The following is a 17,778-nucleotide window of genomic DNA, read 5'->3' as shown; positions in this document are numbered from 1 at the left end:
ACCTGACCGACGCGGGTCCGGGAAGGGAAGCCGCGCCCTCGGCTGCTGACTGCGGTTCTGCACTCACGCCCGCCGCCCCGGGTCGCTAAACTTTCCCGCGGCTTCCTGGCCCCCACCCTCACCACGCACAGTCTCCCACCATCCTCATTTTGAAACCCATTTCCTCGTTTTACTCTTCTTCACTTATACTTACTTCTTCAGATTTATTGCAACGCTTATTTCGTTCTAGGCACTGTGGATTCAGAAATGAGACAGTCCTCACTCCCAAGAAGCTCGGGTCCTGGTACAGATGGCAGACACCTAACACTGGTAACCACCTACAATATGTAGTCAGCATTTACTTTGTACCAGGCACTGTTCAAAGTTCTTTACATAATCTTACAACAACTCTATAAGGTAGACACTATTATTACCCGTATATTATAGATAAGGAACTCAAGACACAGAGAGATTGGGTAATTTAAGCAAAGTCACATGGGGAGAGCTACGTTTTTGAACCCAGGTAGTTTTGTAATTCCTCTGCTAAGCTTGGGGGCTTTCTACAATGAGGATTGGAACCCAAGACTGGAGGAGATATGGTGGGAGGGCATACTAGGCATTTGGAACAACAAAACAAAAGGAGGCTAAAAATGAAAGCCCTGCTTGTATTGGGTGAATTACGAGAAGTTTCGTGCTGAAGAATGGAGCACGAGATCATAAAAGCTACCATTTATTAGGCATCAGGCCTAAATAAGTACTCAAATCTATCACCTCTTTTACCTCCAAGACAACCCCAGGAGGTGCTATTTTTATTAGAATTTGCAGCAGAGGAAGCTGAAGCTTAAGTGGTTATGTGATTTACCCAAGGACACGTGAGGAAAAAATATTTATTGACTGCACACTCCCTGTAACTAAGGCCTTTGCTAAGTGCTGTGGAATATTAAGGAAATAATCAGGTGTAGTTGGGATGTCAATGAGCTTACAATCTCATTGAGGTCAAGACAAATTCATATGAAACCCAAGTCAGTAATGCACAATGCTTTATAATTTTTATTATATATAATGCTAAATTCTGGGGAAAGGACTTGTCACATTGTAGCTTTAGGAGAAAAGGAACACTAAGAAGATTGGAACAGTCATACATGAAACCCCTTTAACCAGTACTAAAGGTGCAGGGACTGAGGAAAATCACTGGCTTGGACTGCTGTGTATGAGCTGAACAGGCCAGAGCAGAGGTGCTTCAAGATGGGTGCTGGGCCTGGGAACCTATTAGCACAAATTCTATTTGATCCCAAACTTACTCTCTTAATAAGCCCTCCAAGTGATTCTGATGGACCCTAGAGCTTAAGAACACCTGGTTTAAGAAGATACCCTTCCTTAAACAGAAGAGGAGCTACAGTGGAGGAAGCAGAGAAGCAGTCTTGCCTAAGAAGCTGGAGCACACCAGCTTAGCAGATTTACAAATCTAGAGCGATGCATTCTGCCTTCCGTTCCGCATTGTAGTTCCTGACTCCCATTCAGAGATCTCTACAAGAGACTAAGTCCCACCTCATCCTGGAAAATTCTGGGATTAGCATGGGGCAGAAGGGGTCATTTATCGAGGACCTATTACTTATGCCAGACACTGAGTAGTGAATGCATTTTGCACACATGATCTTATTTCATGCTTACTCACCAACCTAACTTAGGTGTGAGTTATTTTGCAAATACAAAGAAAGGCTCAGAGCAATCTGGCAACCTCCACAGGCTGCATGCCACACAACCAGGGAGTAATGGGTCTAGATTTATACCCACAAGGAAATGAGTAATAGGTGGTGTCTATACTTGTTCCAGGTTCAGAGTTCAACCTCTGGTTTCATGGTGGCAATTTTAAAATAAAATGCACTCTAACCATTTTTTTAATTTTTCTAGTTGAAACAACTGCCAGTTACCATTTAGACTAGATTCATGTTATAATATGACTGTAAAACTAATTTTTTCCCTCAAAGGAAGAATTTCCTTGGAAGGAAATGTTAGTTAATAATAATGGTAATAATGATAAATGTAACGATCCCAGATACCAGGTTTATAGTCATCTAAAAAAAACTCAGCTCTGACTGGGGTTCCTTAGTGGATTGAGTGTTGGACTGTGAACCAAAAGGTTGCCGGTTGGATTCCCAGTCAGGGCACATGCCTGGACTGTGAGCCAGGTTCCTAGTAGGGGGTATGGGAGAGGCAGCCACACACTGATGCTTCTCTTCCTTTCTCACTCTCTTCCCCTCTGTCTAAAAATAAATAAAATCTTTGAAAAAACCCAGAAAGATTATTTGATAAAATTTTCACCATTCTGAACACATAGAACTACTTTACAGTTTTAGAAGCTAATTTTCATATACCACCTTTTCTCTGTTAAATAGAACAATTTGAGAGTCAAATATAAGCTTTTGGAACAAGTTATTGAGGTGTATTTAAAATAAAATGTGAGGAGAAATCTAATAAAAGCAGATTTAATTGACCAAGTGGTTGTGGATATTAGATATGTTTGTTCTTTCAGTGGTGTGCCGTGCCAGCTTGGCAGAGAGAGCCAAGTGCTAAATTTTCAGGCATTTTGCAAGTTACTAGTTAAGCACAGCCATTGTTAAAGTTGTAACAAATAGACACAACTGAATAGCTTATGTTAGAAACAAAAGTACTCAAAATCATTCACTCCTAATTACTTTACTACACCTTACTGTTACTGATGCTCAAGGCTGTTTCTGCCTATTTTATCTGTGTTGCAGGAATACCATATAAAGTTGTGTTCCTGTGCCTCTCTTCCCAGCTCCAAGTTTGGTGAGGCTGTGCTGGTAGGTTGAATTCGGCAGAGGTGGGGTGTACATAACAAGGAAACCAGCCAATTGGTACATGTGGGGGCGACTTTTCCCACAATCCCCCCCATCTGCCATGGATGAACGTAACACTACCAAGACATGATCTGCTTGGGGAAGGAAGGTGGCCTGATCCCTCAAAGGGGAAGGGCCAAGAGCCACTTCCTCAACAGCTTTTATTGGGTTGTAATACACAGGAATACAGGCAGTAAGGGTCAAACAGTACGTAACATTTCAAAGAAATCTGAGCGCTTAGTCTGAGTCAGTGTGTCAGGAAAGGGGGTTGCAGAAACTCTGGGAGACATACTCTTTCCTGCTTGGACCCTTATCATATGAATGAAAACACTCTTAGCAAAGCAGGTTTCACAGGACTTTTAGGAATTCATTCCCATGACTGATTACCCGGGAGAACCCACCATTCCCAGCACAAGGCTGCACCACCCTCTGTCATTGTTTTCAGGCTTAAGTCAGGCAGAGGAGGCAGATAGTCAAAAAATTCTCGGAGACTTCTCACAGACAGAGGACTGAGGCTTCATCAAAGCTGAGGGGCGAGGGTCCATCACCCCCTCTCTGCATCGCCCTCCGAGTCCTTCCCTGGGGCCTCCACATGATTGTTCCTGTCTTAGGTCATTTCCTTCTTGGGGAATCTTACCCGTCATTGGCTAACTGATCAAGCATTGGGGGCCAGTTATGGAAAAAGGAGCATAAGCAGCGCCCCTGCCAGGGAGATAAGCTTTGTCTCCTTAGTGGTTTATGGTCCGAAGGTCCCTCACTCAGCCTTAGCCATGGGGGGTTCCAGCTCCTGAAACCAGACAGGGCGGTTCCCAACAGCTGCACAGCAGGCCTCTCCAGGCTCTAAAAGCCAGTTGTGAAATATTTATCAGCACTGCTCTGATTGCCAGATGTGGCCCGTCCCTAGAAACTGATTAACCTCTCCCTCCGCCATTCTAAAGGGCCCTTAAGAGTTTTCTCAGGCTCATTTGGGGACAGCGTCTCTGTTACACAGGATGGTGTGAATGAAAAGGGGGGCTACGCAGACCTGACTAGCTCAGGAGGGTGCATGGCAGGTCTGACAGGCTCAGCGACCAGGGGCCAGGTCACGGTGGGAGGTCATATCCCAGGCCTACGGCTTCTTTAGTAAAAGGTTAATCTTTACCTTAGGGAACCCCATCTGTTGCTCTCATGCATCTGGGATAATGTAACTTTGAAGTGTCGGAACACTTTTCACTTCCAGGTCCTTTGAAACAGACCCACTAGCAACAGAGCATGAAGACGCCGAAACTCCTTGCGATGCCCTTGCCCACGTACCATCTCTATTCACCGTAACTGTTAAATGCTCACTGTCCTGTGCCCGCCAATATAAAAAAAGGATGTCTCTCTCCCTTTTCCTTTTTATCCCACCCTTTTCTCCCACCTCCTTGTCTACCACCAGCAGATCTCAGGTAAACTTCCTTACTTTTCCTCCTTTGATTCTGAATGTCCTAGAAGAACTATAAAACTGCTCTTCTCCAGAGCATTTTCTCAACCTATTGAGATCTTGCTTTGGGGCATGCCCTCAAAATTTTGGCTCAAATAAATTCTCATTAATGCTTTCTACAGGTTTAGACATTTGTCAATATTTACTGGCACTTTAATATTAGGTTAAAACATATAAAACTGATACAGGACTATCTTTAACCTACAAAATGAACAATTTTATGGGGTTGGACCTAATGAGGTATTCTCAATACAGTCTCCCTCTCCTGCTCCCAGTATTTCTTCAAAACCCTCACCTGTGAGATATTGCAAAATCAATAGGAGAACTCATTTCCTGCCACTTCCTCCTACGTTTCCTAAATACTATAGCTATTTAATTTCAGGCCCTAGGGAGCATTTTCAAAGCCAGTCCTAACAATTCATAGGTTGGTGTCTGGTATAGCTTCTGCATGGACCCAAGAGAAAGGCGCGCTAGGGCTCGAGGCCAGTGTGAGGCAACTGTGAGGAAGTGAAGCTTATGTTAGGTCCCCAGCAGCATCTAAGGAAATCCTATGCTTGGTTGGGGCATCCTTTCCAGATTTTATGAAAACACGCTTTCTCAAGTCTTGCTGAGTTTGCTAATGTTCCATGAAAAGGTGCCAACAGAGCCCTGTTGGTCACCGTCCTTGGCAATACTTTAATTGTTTTTATATAAACCAATTGCACAGCAGGAAAAGGCACACACATGCACAGGCTTGCAGAATTCTGAGACTGCTTGGGCTCAGTCCCATTCTGACTCTACCATTTCCCCTTCACAAGCCAATAAACTATTGTTTGGTGCTTTGGCATCTCCAGGGTGTTAGGGACACTTCATGAACCTTGGTGTGTGCATAAAAGAACATGGCCATTCTCATACCTGGTCAAGTGCTCTGAGAAGGTTTGATGGTAACAGAATGTGAATAATCATCTTACTGTATTGCACATGGAGACTTTAATTATTCCTCTTTGTCTTGGAGTTTCAACTGACTGCAAGGGAAGAGCCATGATTATCTGGAGATGTGTAATTTATTCTCAGTCTTGCTCTTAGCACAGTGAACATGTGTCTGAGATCCAATCCCTTCAGAGGGGCTTTCTCCAAACACTTTGCCGCAAAATATCAAAAAGATTTTTCCATCTCCATAGCAATGTCTTTTGAGATGAATGATCTAAAAAGAACATAGCAAAAAAATGCAACCAGACTGTCATTTATTAATATAAATTTATATAGTGGCATATGCTACCGGAGAAATCAGAAATTCAGAACACACAAATTGGTATTGGAAATACAAAAATCATCTGAGAGTCAAGAAATCAGGCTGACAGCACCACAAATGTTTTACTCGGTCTGAGCAGGTGTGTTGTAGCTAATAATAACAATAACTCCTACAGGACACTGAGACCATCATAGACTGTGCAAACACATCCAACGCCGTTTTCCGTCCACCACTGAGAATCTGCAGGAGTCCTCAGAAGGCCTGGGGGACAATAAAAGGCAGGAAAAAAACATGCAGACTCTTCTTCCTTTTAACCTTCATGGCCAGCCAGTACGTGATAGCAAATAGCAACCCATGAGGGGCTTTGTTCCTTCTTACCCAGAGGCAGTGGTATAAAAGGTTAGTAAAACACACACAAGGCTTTAGTGGGCAAGGCAGAGAAACTGAAAGCAGAGTTTTGACTGAAATATAATCCTCCATCAGTCCCCAAATTATCTGATTCCCTAAATGAAGTACAAAACATAAATAAGAAATTCCGTATCAAAGGAATCAATCTCAAGTTCACATCTTTCACCACTTTCTGTGTGCTAATGTCAACCACTGGAGAAGCACCGCATTCAGGAACAGGTATATGTCAGGGGAGGGCAGAGAGGAGGGGAGGCAGGGGTATTGCAAGGGCTTTCCTTTCACACAGACAGTTCACTCTCCAGGGGTCCTCGAGGGAAGCCGCCCTGGTCATGTGAGACCTCCTATGCGGAGGCTGCCAGGGTCATCTGACTGTCTCCCTGTCTCCACTGCTTTCCCCAAGGAGCTTCATTCTGCCACCTGTCCGCACTCTTCCCGTGTGTTGCACCTGTCTGCACACATCCCACTGTGTTGTAATGGATGTGCAAGAAGAATATCTGAGCAAATGCAAAGGTATTGCTTTAAGGTGTAAGCATTCTGGCACACAGAGCGGTTATAAATAATGGGTTAAATCAAAGTTTCTTAAGTGATTGGCTTCCTGTCCTTGTAGAATTAGCATTAACCCCCTAAATTGTCAGAAGATGCTGTGTCTCTCTGGTGAGTTCTCCAGCCAGGAGACACCAATTCTGAATGTTTCTGAAGCATATACATAAGTTCTGCCCCAAACTGCCTGAGCCGGTCTGAAGTAGCACCTGACCAGTCAGGAGTTCCTGATTCTGGGCTCCCTCAACTCATTCTACCCTAAAACTTTACACTCATCTCAGAAGGCTAAGCCAGACACTCCTCTACAGGCCCTGCTTGGAGACTGAGTCGCAGCCTCACCCCCTGCTAACACACTGCTGTGACTTGTCTGTTCAGTCCTCGTGGAGACCGTGGCCAGATTCATGTCTACGTAAATTGGTGCTGCTTTGTTCCAATCAGATTATTTCATAATCCAAGTAGAAGCAAGTTTTTTTTTTCTCTACTTGCCCTTGTGATATTGCCACCATACTCTCTCACCTCCCCTTCCTAAATTTATTCCTCTCTAACTCACCCATGACGCCAGTGATTTGTTCACTCAACAACTATTTCTGGAGTGCTTGTTACGTGCAAGGCACTGCTGAGAAATCCAAGGCACAGCTAACCAGGTCCTGCTCCTCAGAAGCTTGGAGTCTGGTAGAGATGCCTAACACTTTTCATGGTTCATTCTTTCTAGCTTTTAGGACCCGAGTGTTCCCAGTTTGGAATGTTCTCCAAGAGCTTGGATCTCTCTAATACAAACATTATACGATGTGAATGCTCTGCTATTTGCTCAGTGATTGTGGTATGCCAAGCATCAGGGAGAGATCATGTCTTACTCCTGAAGCTGGTGTTCAAAACAATAGGACATGTGTACTTCAGTTTTGCCTAAGACAGGAACCAAAAGGAAACACAAAAGCAAGCTGTGTGCACACTACGCGAAAAATCGTTAAGCTGCTATTTCAACACTAATAAATCACTTTAAAGCCATGTGTTTATGGCCTTGTCATGTGCTGATGTGGTAAAATAAGTGCCTGAGCTACCAGAAAAGAACCCCCCAAGAGAGAAATCCCTGAAATACGGCACCAGGAACGGTACCTTTATCTGCTGTGAGTATTGGTAGGCAGCTGTTAACTGATTTTACCCTGGCTTGGGCTTTCTCCTAATTTGCTTTATTCAAATGAATCACTTACTTTCCTGAAACCCTAGCACAGTAAAAACCCCCCAGCTATCAAAGCACATGGGCTTGTCTATTATCAAATTGGGCAAAGCCTGGGGTAGCAGGAAGTGTGGTAGGTTTTTAAAACATCCATGGCAATACAGAAAAAGGCCACGGAGCACTGATCTTGTTTTGCAGCGTCCTTCCACAGAGAGGATGTCTTCACGCATCCCTGGTGCAGCATAAACTAGTTGGGCACAAGGATACCTCTCTGGGCCTAGGGTGGGATACATCACTAATGTGCTCTAGGGTGCTTGCCAGGTCCCCCCTTTCCCCAGGTTTCAGCCACTCACCCCTGTAAGAGGGCTTCTGCCATGCCTGATGTCTGCTGGCTGACAGGAGAGGCCCGAGGTTTTCCTGGCAACTTACAGAGAGGTGTTCTAGTCTACAGCACTTTGAAGCCCCAGGTGAAAAGGGCTCTGGAAATGCCAAGCACAATTAGAGGCCACGGAGTGCAGGCTGTCAAATGGACACAATGAGCAAATACATCCACTGTGCTGATTAGTAGAATTTTGGATGGAATCTGGATGTCAGCAGTTTGAACTCTCCTGTCCAGAGGCCCAGGAAGAGCCCAAGTGGAAGAAAGCTGGAGGGTGGGGAATGAACGGCCCTGAATCCCACTCTGTCTCTGCAATCTGCCCTGTTCATTCCCCAGCCCTCTGAACCGCATCAGCTAACCTGTCTGAACTCCTGTCCCAATACTAAAACACTTGCTCTCTAAGGTTGGGCTTCTAGGAGGAGCAACTGTAGCTACTGAGACTATTAAAGGGACCCACAGAAAGAACTACTGCAGTGCTCTGGGGGGTCTAGTGGTTCTGCTGAACGAGGTAGCTCAGTTGTGAGTCGATGCAAGTGATGTGTGCCTCCTGCCGCTCAAAGCTATAGTTTTCCCTTTTTAATCTGCAAGGTTATAAAAATACGAGTATTTCCCCCGTTCTATAAAAATGACTTTAGGAAAAAAATACACATGGGTCTCCTCCATTAAACTTCTGTTCCGTCTTGTAAATTGTTGTGAACTCTGACCTCCAGATTCAATTTTTTTACTTTAGCACCTTTGAATGCATAAGCCCCCTCCGTGTCACTCAGGATGTTGATGTTCCGCACAGTGCAGTACTGTCTGTTCACGTTCTTCTCCACCCTGTCTGGGCTCCTCTTGGGCATGTCCAGCTTGGTATTCAGAGGGTACTCCTCCAAAATGTCCTCTGCGGGTGGTTTCTTCCTCTGTTTCTGGCACTTTCTGGTGATGAAACAAGCCACCAAAAACACCAGAAGTAGAAGCATGATAGCAGCGAGTGCACTGCCGATAGACGCCCCAGTCTGGGACAGAGAAGCAGCTACAACTGGCTCTTGTATCTCTAGGTTCAGGGACTTCATATTGGTGCCGTTCTTGACCTGGTCCCCTTCGTTGTCATAGATGAGGGAATCATCAAGGGTCAGCCGGCCACTAGGGTCCACCAGGTCCCTTCGGTTGCGCTTCAGCAGGGCTGTGAGAGAGCGCTGGACCCGGGGTCCTGAGATGGTGTCAGGGCCAATGATGTAGATGACCTGGAGGTACCACTGGTGTCCTGCTTCCACCTGCAGGAGGAGGAAAACAGGAGGCACACTGAGGAGGTCACTGTTGCCCACAGTCGGCCTCTGACAAAAGGCAATGGGCGGACAGCTGCTGCTGCAGGCCTTGCCGTCTCTTACTCCTAACTTAGGGTGATCTTTGTCCAGCTCTCCAGCCTCTTCTCTTTTTCTATCTGTGTATAGGATAGTCCTAAAAATTTATGTTTCGTGGTCTCTTTAGCTAGGTAATGCTCATGATATGTTGGTCTTCCTTGACAGCAGGGAAGTAATGGTATTAATAACCACATTTAGTCCCAGTGACCTTAACTGTTTGTTATGCTAATCTACTATTTATTTATGTATGTATTTTTAAATTTTTATTTATTTTTAGAGAGAGAGGGAGGGAAAGGGAGAGAGAGGAAAAGAAACGTCAATGTAAGAGAGGAATATGGATCAGTTGTCTTTTTTCATATGTGCCCTGACTGAATCTGCAACACAGGCGTGTGTGCCCTGACTAGGAATGGAACCTGTGACCTTTTGCTTTACGGGATGATGCCTAACCAACTGAGCTATACCAGTCAGGATTAATTCACTATTTATTGATGAACGTTAGTTAAAATAGAATCATTCAACAAATATTCACTAAACACTTGCTCTGTGCATAATAGGCAGCTACTTGACAAAAATTTGCTACATCTGAATACTTCCCAGGTCATCCCCTGAGCGGTTACCTCATCAAGTATTTTATTGCCACATCGCCTGCCCCCGTGGAAACCCTGCATGGTTTTGAACTAACTTCAAAAGAGTGGCAACTGTTCTGAAATCTAAGGTTATAGATTACTCTTTGGACAAAGAAAAAAGGGGAATTAGATCTTGGGAGTTCATCATTATTACTGGGACTTAGAGCATTTTTGCTTATCAAATACTAATAATTCTTGCCATTCTAAATTTTTGTATTGTATTTATCATTTTGTTAAATGTTTTCCATGTGCTTGTGAAAATATAGCCAAAAAAGGCAGGCAATATAAAAACATTAGGAAAAACGAGAGACTCATGGGCACCCAGATGCACATAGTATGAGACTACCTGCAAATTAAATAACTTTATCATTGCTTTGTTGTACTGGAGATAGACGGCGAAAATTTTGGGTGAATGATAAGGTTAACCACAATAAAAAAGAGGTGCCAGTAAGATGCTATAAAAGACACTGACAGTCCAGAGATGAGGTCTTCCACTTTGCAACCTTCAACATGGCCTTGGTCCTGAGCTTCCTCTTCTCACCACACTCACCTTATAGAGCGCATCCACTTTCAGAGTGAATCCATCCACACCTGGCATGCTACTGACCACGTGGAAATCAGGCAACTCGGAAGCAAAGTGGGCTTCAAAGGGCACGTCCTGGAAGTACTTATCAGTCACCTCTGGCTGACTGCGGTCCTAGATTTTCAGAAAAAGAAAAAAAGATTCTGTGAGATGGAACCACTGAACTGGCACAGAGCAGTCACTGGGAGGAGCGAGGGGCTGTACTCGCCTGCCTCAGGTTGGTCGGGAATGAGTGCAGAAGGAGCCCTCCCCTCGGGTCGGCCTCTGCCTCTGGGTCCCCCGTCCTCTTCAAGGGAAGGACACTCAGTGGCCTCTGCGATCTCACAGCACAGAGTGAAATAGCCTAGACAGATAATTCTCAAGCTATTTCATTTCAGGACCCTTAACACACTTAAAAACCAAGGACCCCAAAAGTCTTTTGTTTATGTGGTTTATATCTATCAATATTTACTGTATTAAAAATAACACCCAAAACTTTTAAAAGTATTTTTTTACAAATTCATTTTAAAATGGTAATGAAAAGAGCATTACATATTAACATAAGTAACATATTTTTTTTAGAGAAAATACCCCCATTTCCATTTAAGAGAGCTGGTATTATTTTATACTTTTGCAAAATCTCTGGAAAAGAACTAGATCCTCATAACTTCTCTATTCAATCAGTTGTGATATGTTGTTTTGGCTGAAGTATATAAAGAAAGTGACTTCACACAGCTATGTAGGTGGGAAAGTGGAGAACATTTTTAATAGCTTTCATTAATAACTTTTATCAGTAAGTTGATGAGTGGTATTTTTTAAAAATTAGTTACAATGTGGGATCTGAAACCATATCACTAAACATTCCAAGCTGTCTACACTCAGGAAGGAATAAGCGAGACAAAGGCAGGCACCATCATACTGTTAGGAAAGAAGTTTTCACCTTGAGGACTCCCTGGAAGAGTACTGAGGATATTCAGGGGTCTCTGGACCACACTTTGAGAAACACTAACCTAGGCTTCTCTTTGCCTGGGACATTAGAAATAGCTTGTCTGGTCACCTACCATAACCATCAGATTTGGTTATGTGTGCTAGGATTCAGCTGATCAGAGAGAATTAAACAACAAACATACACACATGTATATATATATATATATATATATACACACACATGTATGTATGTATGTATGTATATACATATATATATGTGTGTGTGTGTGTGTGTGTGTGTGTGTGTATAACCATTGAGAGTGGGGCTGGGTTCGATCAGCTTCTGACAGAATTCATAGCAGAGAAAACCTACTCAAGTGTCAGCTCTTTAACCCAACTGTTACATACCAGCAGCAAGAATCTGTGTTTTAGGTGTTTGTTTGGCTGAATGCATCCATACTGTGGTCCTTCGTTGTAGATTGTCCCCGTGGGATCGAAGAAAGGCACATAGCCATCCTTGCCAGTACAGAGATAGACTTTCTCCAGCTGGAGTTTGTAAGCAGAATTAAGGTTTTGTTCTGGATTCCAAAGCACTCGGCCATACAGGATTTGACCTGGAAAGAGTGAGAGACAGTAATTAGGGCAGAATTTAGGATTAAAGAGAAAATAATGTCAAGGGAAAAAAGGATTTAACACACTCCCTTCCAGTCAAAAGTACCTCTCTATGAAGAGCTCTGTGAATCCACATGCCCCTAAAATACTCATTTAGTTACTACTTCTTTTATTCAATACATATTAAGTGTTTAAGGTGTGCAGTCTGTTATGTGCAGGGGATACAAAGGTGACTGTGATGGCAGCTGAGAGGACAGAAATAATAGCTAAATAATTGCTAAAAGTAGCTAACATTTAGCCCTGACCGGTGTGGCTCGGTTGGTTGGAACTTCGTTCTGTGTACTGAAAAGTTGCGTGTTGGATTTCCAGCCAGGGAGTGTACAGGAGGCAACTAATCAATGTTCCTCTCTCTCTGCCTCCCTGCCCCCACCTCTCTGTCTAAAAGCAATGAAACAATTGTCCTTGGGTGAGGATTAAAAAAAACATAGCTAACATTTATCAAACTCATACTACTTGCTTGGTACTATATTAAGGCCTTCCCATACAAGAACTCATGTAGTACTAACAATTCCACAAATAAGGAAATCAAGGCACTGAGTGTTAAGTGACTTGTTGAAGATTACAAAGCTAGTAAATGGTGAGGGTGGGATTCAAAGTCCAGGTACTTTGGTTCCAAGGCCCACACTATTAACCACCATAATACTCTGTGGTTATCAACAATAGAGGAAGGTACATAAGGTTAAATAAGCCTATAGTTGCACACAGAAATCTGCCTGGGGAGAGGCATGGAAGGATTTAACAAGGAGACAACATTTGAGCAGAATCCTGAACCATGAGCAGGCATTTGTCAGAGCATTTGCGATGGAAGGAAAATGCAGGGAGAACATTCTAGGCGAAGGAAACTCCAGTACAAAATAGTGAATGCTGGAAGGGCAAGAGTCCTGGTACAGCTACTGTCTCCTTAGTGCCTGCTATGGCGACACTACCTACACTACCTTATTTAACCCTCCCACGAGCCCACAGAGATAGGTTCAATTACTTCCCCTGTTTAAAACAACTTGCCCAAGTTTTCCCATCTGTGACATGAGGGACACAAGTTGAGCATGTATCCGTCTGCTCCAGACGCCTGCCCAGAGCATTTACTCCGTGGCAGGTCAGTGCAACTGGACTGGAGGCGGTGCAGAGGCTCTAGCAGAAGAGACCTCTGTGAAGATGGACTGATGATGCTGAGGATTACGGACTTAAGTATGTCGGTGACAGGTGACACTGAAAGGCTTTAAGTGGGGGTGTGACATCAACACACCTGGGCTTCGGAAAGCAGAGAATGGAGGAAAGACAAAGAGACTAGAGTCAGAGATCAGACCGGGGCTACGTTAGTGCTCTAGTGACATATCTAAAGTACAGCTGTGAGGCAAGGGGATGGATTCAAGAAATGTCTAGGAGTTGGATTCCATTCAATCTGATGATGGATGGGTTTTGGGAAGTGAAGGAACAAAGGATAACCCTGAGATCTTTTCCTGGGGCACCTGGAGTATGGAGATGCGGTCAGTGGGGCAGCAGGTATGGGAGAAGCACAACTGGAGGGAGGTAAGTTTGGTCTGAGAGACACCACCGGAGAGGCTTGGGAGTTCCAGACTGCGTGTGGGAATGAGAGATCAGGCACAAGGTGACTTGTGTGGAATGGCTGTGGAGTAGGAGGAGTCTGGGAGCTTCAGTGTAAGTGCATGGGACAGGCCACGGGAATGGCCCGAGGTAGCACTGAAGGGAGAACAGAAGGAGCCAAGCCGGGAACCTGGGGCAACAACACAGGGCAGAGAATGGGGTCCCAGGGCAGGGGAGTGAGACGAAGTCAGAGAGGTGAGATGGTGTCAGGCGAGGCTGGTGCAAAGAAAACCAAGTAGGAAAAACGTGTCAAAATCCACAGGTTTGGTGTCATCGACAAGATAAAGTTCTGAGCTCTGGTGGAACAAACCCCGCCTGCACTAGGTGGCTGGACGAGGGACGAGGGATTGTGAAGAAAGGCCATGGAGACGGTGTATGCTCGCCACTCTTCTGGGATATCATCATCGACAAGAAAAGGAGAAGATGGGCTGAAGTTTAAGCAGGAGGTAGGGTGGGGAATTTTTGCTTTCTCCTGTTATGGGCAGGACTTGGATGTGTTTTTTAGGCTAAGAGAAAAAACTCACATGTGAAGAGAAGATTAAAAGTAAGAAAAAGGCAAGAGGGGTAATTGAGAGAGGAAAAGCAGATCTTCTTAAAATTAATTTATTCATTCAAGAAATATTTATTGAGCACCCAGGTACTGGTGGTATGGTGTGCAGATTTGCAGATTTGACATTTAATCATAGTCTCTGTTCTCAAGGAACTTATAGTCAACTAGTAGAGAAAGGCAATATAGAAGTAAAGTAATATTATATATTATAAAATATTAAAATATGATTAAGTACTATAAGAAATGAATAGTGTGTTGTGAAAGTGAAAAACACGGCCTATGTTGGATTGTCTGGTGTGGTCAAAGAGGCTCTTTGAGGAGATAAACATTTTTCCTAATTGAATTTATTGGGGGTGATACTGGTTAATACAATTATATGCATTTCAGATATACATTTCTATAATGTATCGTCTGTGTATTGTATTGGGTGTTCACCACCTGAGGTCACATCAAGGAGACTGACAATGAAGGGAAGCTATGAAGGAGAAGACAGAGTTAGCCTTTGCAAATGTGGAGGGAACCATGTCTGAGGCAAGGAGTAGGCAGAGGATGCATTTCAGGTCGAGAAAGCATGATGGAAGGTACATATACCTTTGCAGCTAGTAGGCAGTGGGGTCATGCTGCAATCCCTCTGAGGAACTGAGAGATAAAGCAATTTACCTAAGCTAGTGTGTTAGAATCTGGTTGGAAACCCAGTCTCCTGTGCTTTTCCACAGCGCCAATCACTATACTGCCACGTATGTGATCTTATAATGAAATGCCAGGAAGGCAGGATATGGGTCTGTTCCTTGACTAAACGTTGGCTGTCCTGGCATCAGCCCCCAGGGAATCTTCACTGGCAAGTTGGCTGACAGCTGATAAACAGAGAGGCTAGCCCAGGGGCTTATCTGAAAACTTCGCAAATCAAGCCCCAGTCTCTTTGTACAGGCGAAGGAAACAACTCACCCTTTGAGAAGGCTCCCTTGTAATCCATTTCTGCCAGCGACATATCGGATGTGTTGGGATCCATGAGAAACACTTTCTCGTTATTGCAGAGCTGAAATTCAGTGTTGAGAGAATACACAACGGGTACGGGGCGGTTGGTCTGCTGGAATGCAATGGGTATCAGGAATCTGAATGTGGGAGAAACAAGAGCTGCTTGAGAGTGGGTCACCTTTGCAGAGGTCGCTCAAACTGCCCTCACCTTCCCACCCATCTCGGGATTGTGAAGGATGCTTTGTTGTGGGTGCTTACTTACTGAATAAGAAGATGTATACAGTAGAGGAACTTTATTATTTGGGTCATTATGAAGTTAACCCATTCTTCTGAACAGGAATAATCACACTCATCTATATGCCCCTGTGACTGCTCTTTGGTTGGGAAAGGAATCACTGCCATGGTGTCTGGCCTGGACCCCCCTCCCTGAGTCCACATGCTTTGAGACTTTGACTCTTTCAACCTGATCAAAACTTACTTATCCTGTGTCCCACTCTTCAAGACATCGCTAGACAAATACTCTTGCCTCCCTTTACTCCAACCTCCCTGGACTTCTTTCTCAGTCTTTTGAACATGCTCCTTCCTTCTCTGAGTCTGGGAGGTAAGGGCTCCTCTAGCCAGACGAGCTTTCTCTCTTGCATATTCTCTAACTGCCTTGGGGCTCATTTATTCAACGAATGTTCCCCAAGCTTTCATTATGTGACAGACATTGTTCTCATGATGGGAATTCATCTGTGAACAAAGTCCTCAGGGAGGTGACTCCTAACAGGGAGATAAAGTTAATAAACAAAAGGAGTTCAAAACTAATATAGTACACCAGAAGGTGACAGGTCATTAGGAGGAAAATTATGTTAGGAGAAGTTAGTTGGAAAAGAAAGTTTTTAAGAATTTGGGTGAGCCCTGGCTGATGTGGCTCAGTTAGTTGGAGTGTTGTCCTATATGCCAAAAGTTTGCAGGTTCAATTCCCAGTCAGGGCACATGCCTAGATTGTGGGTTCATCCCAGTCAGGGTTCATGGAGAAGGCAACAGATTAATGATTATCTCTCACATCAATGTTTCTCTCCCTCTCTCTCTCCCTCCTGTCCCCTCTCTCTAAATCAGTAAGCATGTCCGCAGGTGAGGATTTAAAATAAAAAGAATTAGAAAAGGAACTGGCAAAGATTTTTTGTAAGAGGCCAAATAGTAAATATTTCATACTTTGTGCCACTATGGTCTCTGTTGTAACTACTCCGCTCTGTTTTTATAGCATGAAAGCAGCCACAGATGATATGCAAATGAAAGAATGTGAGTGTGTTCCAAAATAAAACCTGACTTACAAAATCAGGCAATGGGATGGAGTTAGTCGGTGGGGCATAGTTTGCCATCCTTGGCTCAGAAGGTGGGAGCTGCCCTTACCTGAGATGGGAAAATGGCAGGAGGAACAGATTTCCTGGAAGAAGATGAATGATTCAGTGACAGGCATGCTCAGCCTGAGAGGTTTATAAGAGAGCCAGGCGGAGATGCCGAGTAGTCCGTCTGATGGACAAGTTTGAATCTGAGAGTTAAGCTGTTCCTTTGTATGTGAAACCAAGAGAATGAATGATGAATGATGAATTGAAGTGAAAAGAGAGAGAAGAGAGACTGTTTAAACATGAGACAGGGCACTCCAAATTCAGCCTACGGTCAAGAGAAGGAACCAGCAGAGCAAACAGTGAAGAAAGGCTAGTGAGGTAGGAGAAAAATCCCCAGAGTGTGATATTCTATCTGACTGACGAAAGGGCTTCTGGGAGGGGCCATACAACTGCTCCCTGCTGCTTGGGTGTCACAATAATCGAGATGAGACTCAACCCCTGATGCAGTCACTGGTGACCCTGGTAAGAGCGAGCTGGGTTGAAGGCTGTGAGCAGAAGGCTGATTAGAGTGGGCTCAGGAGATGACAGAAAAGAGCAAAATTGGAAACTGGAAATCTAGGCAACCCTTTAGGGACATCTTAAAGGAAAAGGAAGGAGAAAAAAGGAAGGGTGTAAAGGGAGAAATGCAGTCAAGAAAGGATTTTTTTTTGAAAGCTGGGAGAATATGTTTTTTTTAAATGCTGGTTGAAGTGATTCACAGAGAGGGAAGAATTGCTTGTGAGGTGTTCTTCACAAAGTGGACAAGAGGGTTGGGGTTCCAGGGTTTGAGGGGAGCGGCTGGCTTTGGATTGGGCCCCAGACTGTTCATTCACACTGACCGGTGTGTAAGGACACAGACCCAGGAAGGCGGGTAGACATGATGGTAGGGATTGTGTGAGTTTTATCTTGTTTTTTTTCTGTCTCCTTGGTGAAATGGGGCAGAACGTAATCAGCTGAGAGTGAGGATCAGAGATGTAGCAAGTCTGAGCGAGAAGGAGAAGAAACAACATACTTGATAAGAGAGAATGAAATCACTGGTTGGGGAGCCATTGTACTTTCCTGGGAAGCTCTGAGGCTACCTTGAGATCAGTGGGGATGAACTTAGTTTCCTGACTCA

At 44.2% G+C, this 17,778-nt stretch overlaps 1 protein-coding gene across 2 annotated transcripts in view; it reads right to left on the bottom strand.

Annotated features, from left to right (window-relative positions):
* Positions 1–5,349: 5,349 nt before the first annotated feature.
* Positions 5,350–17,778, bottom strand: part of FRAS1 (Fraser extracellular matrix complex subunit 1) — a 420,604-nt gene continuing 408,175 nt past the window's right edge. For both annotated transcript variants that reach the window (XM_037147065.2, XM_053655680.1), the window contains 4 exons: positions 15,262–15,428; positions 11,901–12,106; positions 10,554–10,700; positions 5,350–9,290 (listed from right to left, as the gene is read on the bottom strand). In XM_037147065.2, coding sequence (XP_037002960.2) covers positions 8,697–9,290; positions 10,554–10,700; positions 11,901–12,106; positions 15,262–15,428 — 1,114 coding nt within the window. In that variant the 3' untranslated portion in view covers positions 5,350–8,696. The remainder of the gene's footprint in view (positions 9,291–10,553; positions 10,701–11,900; positions 12,107–15,261; positions 15,429–17,778) is intronic.

The sequence above is a fragment of the Artibeus jamaicensis genome, unplaced genomic scaffold (genome assembly GCF_021234435.1).
Source record: "Artibeus jamaicensis isolate MK-2021 breed Jamaican fruit bat unplaced genomic scaffold, CSHL_Jam_final scaffold_1031, whole genome shotgun sequence".
NCBI classification, from domain to species: domain Eukaryota; kingdom Metazoa; phylum Chordata; class Mammalia; order Chiroptera; family Phyllostomidae; genus Artibeus; species Artibeus jamaicensis.
The sequence above is the reverse complement of the archived record's forward strand: the minus strand, read 5'-3'. Positions and strand labels throughout refer to the sequence as shown.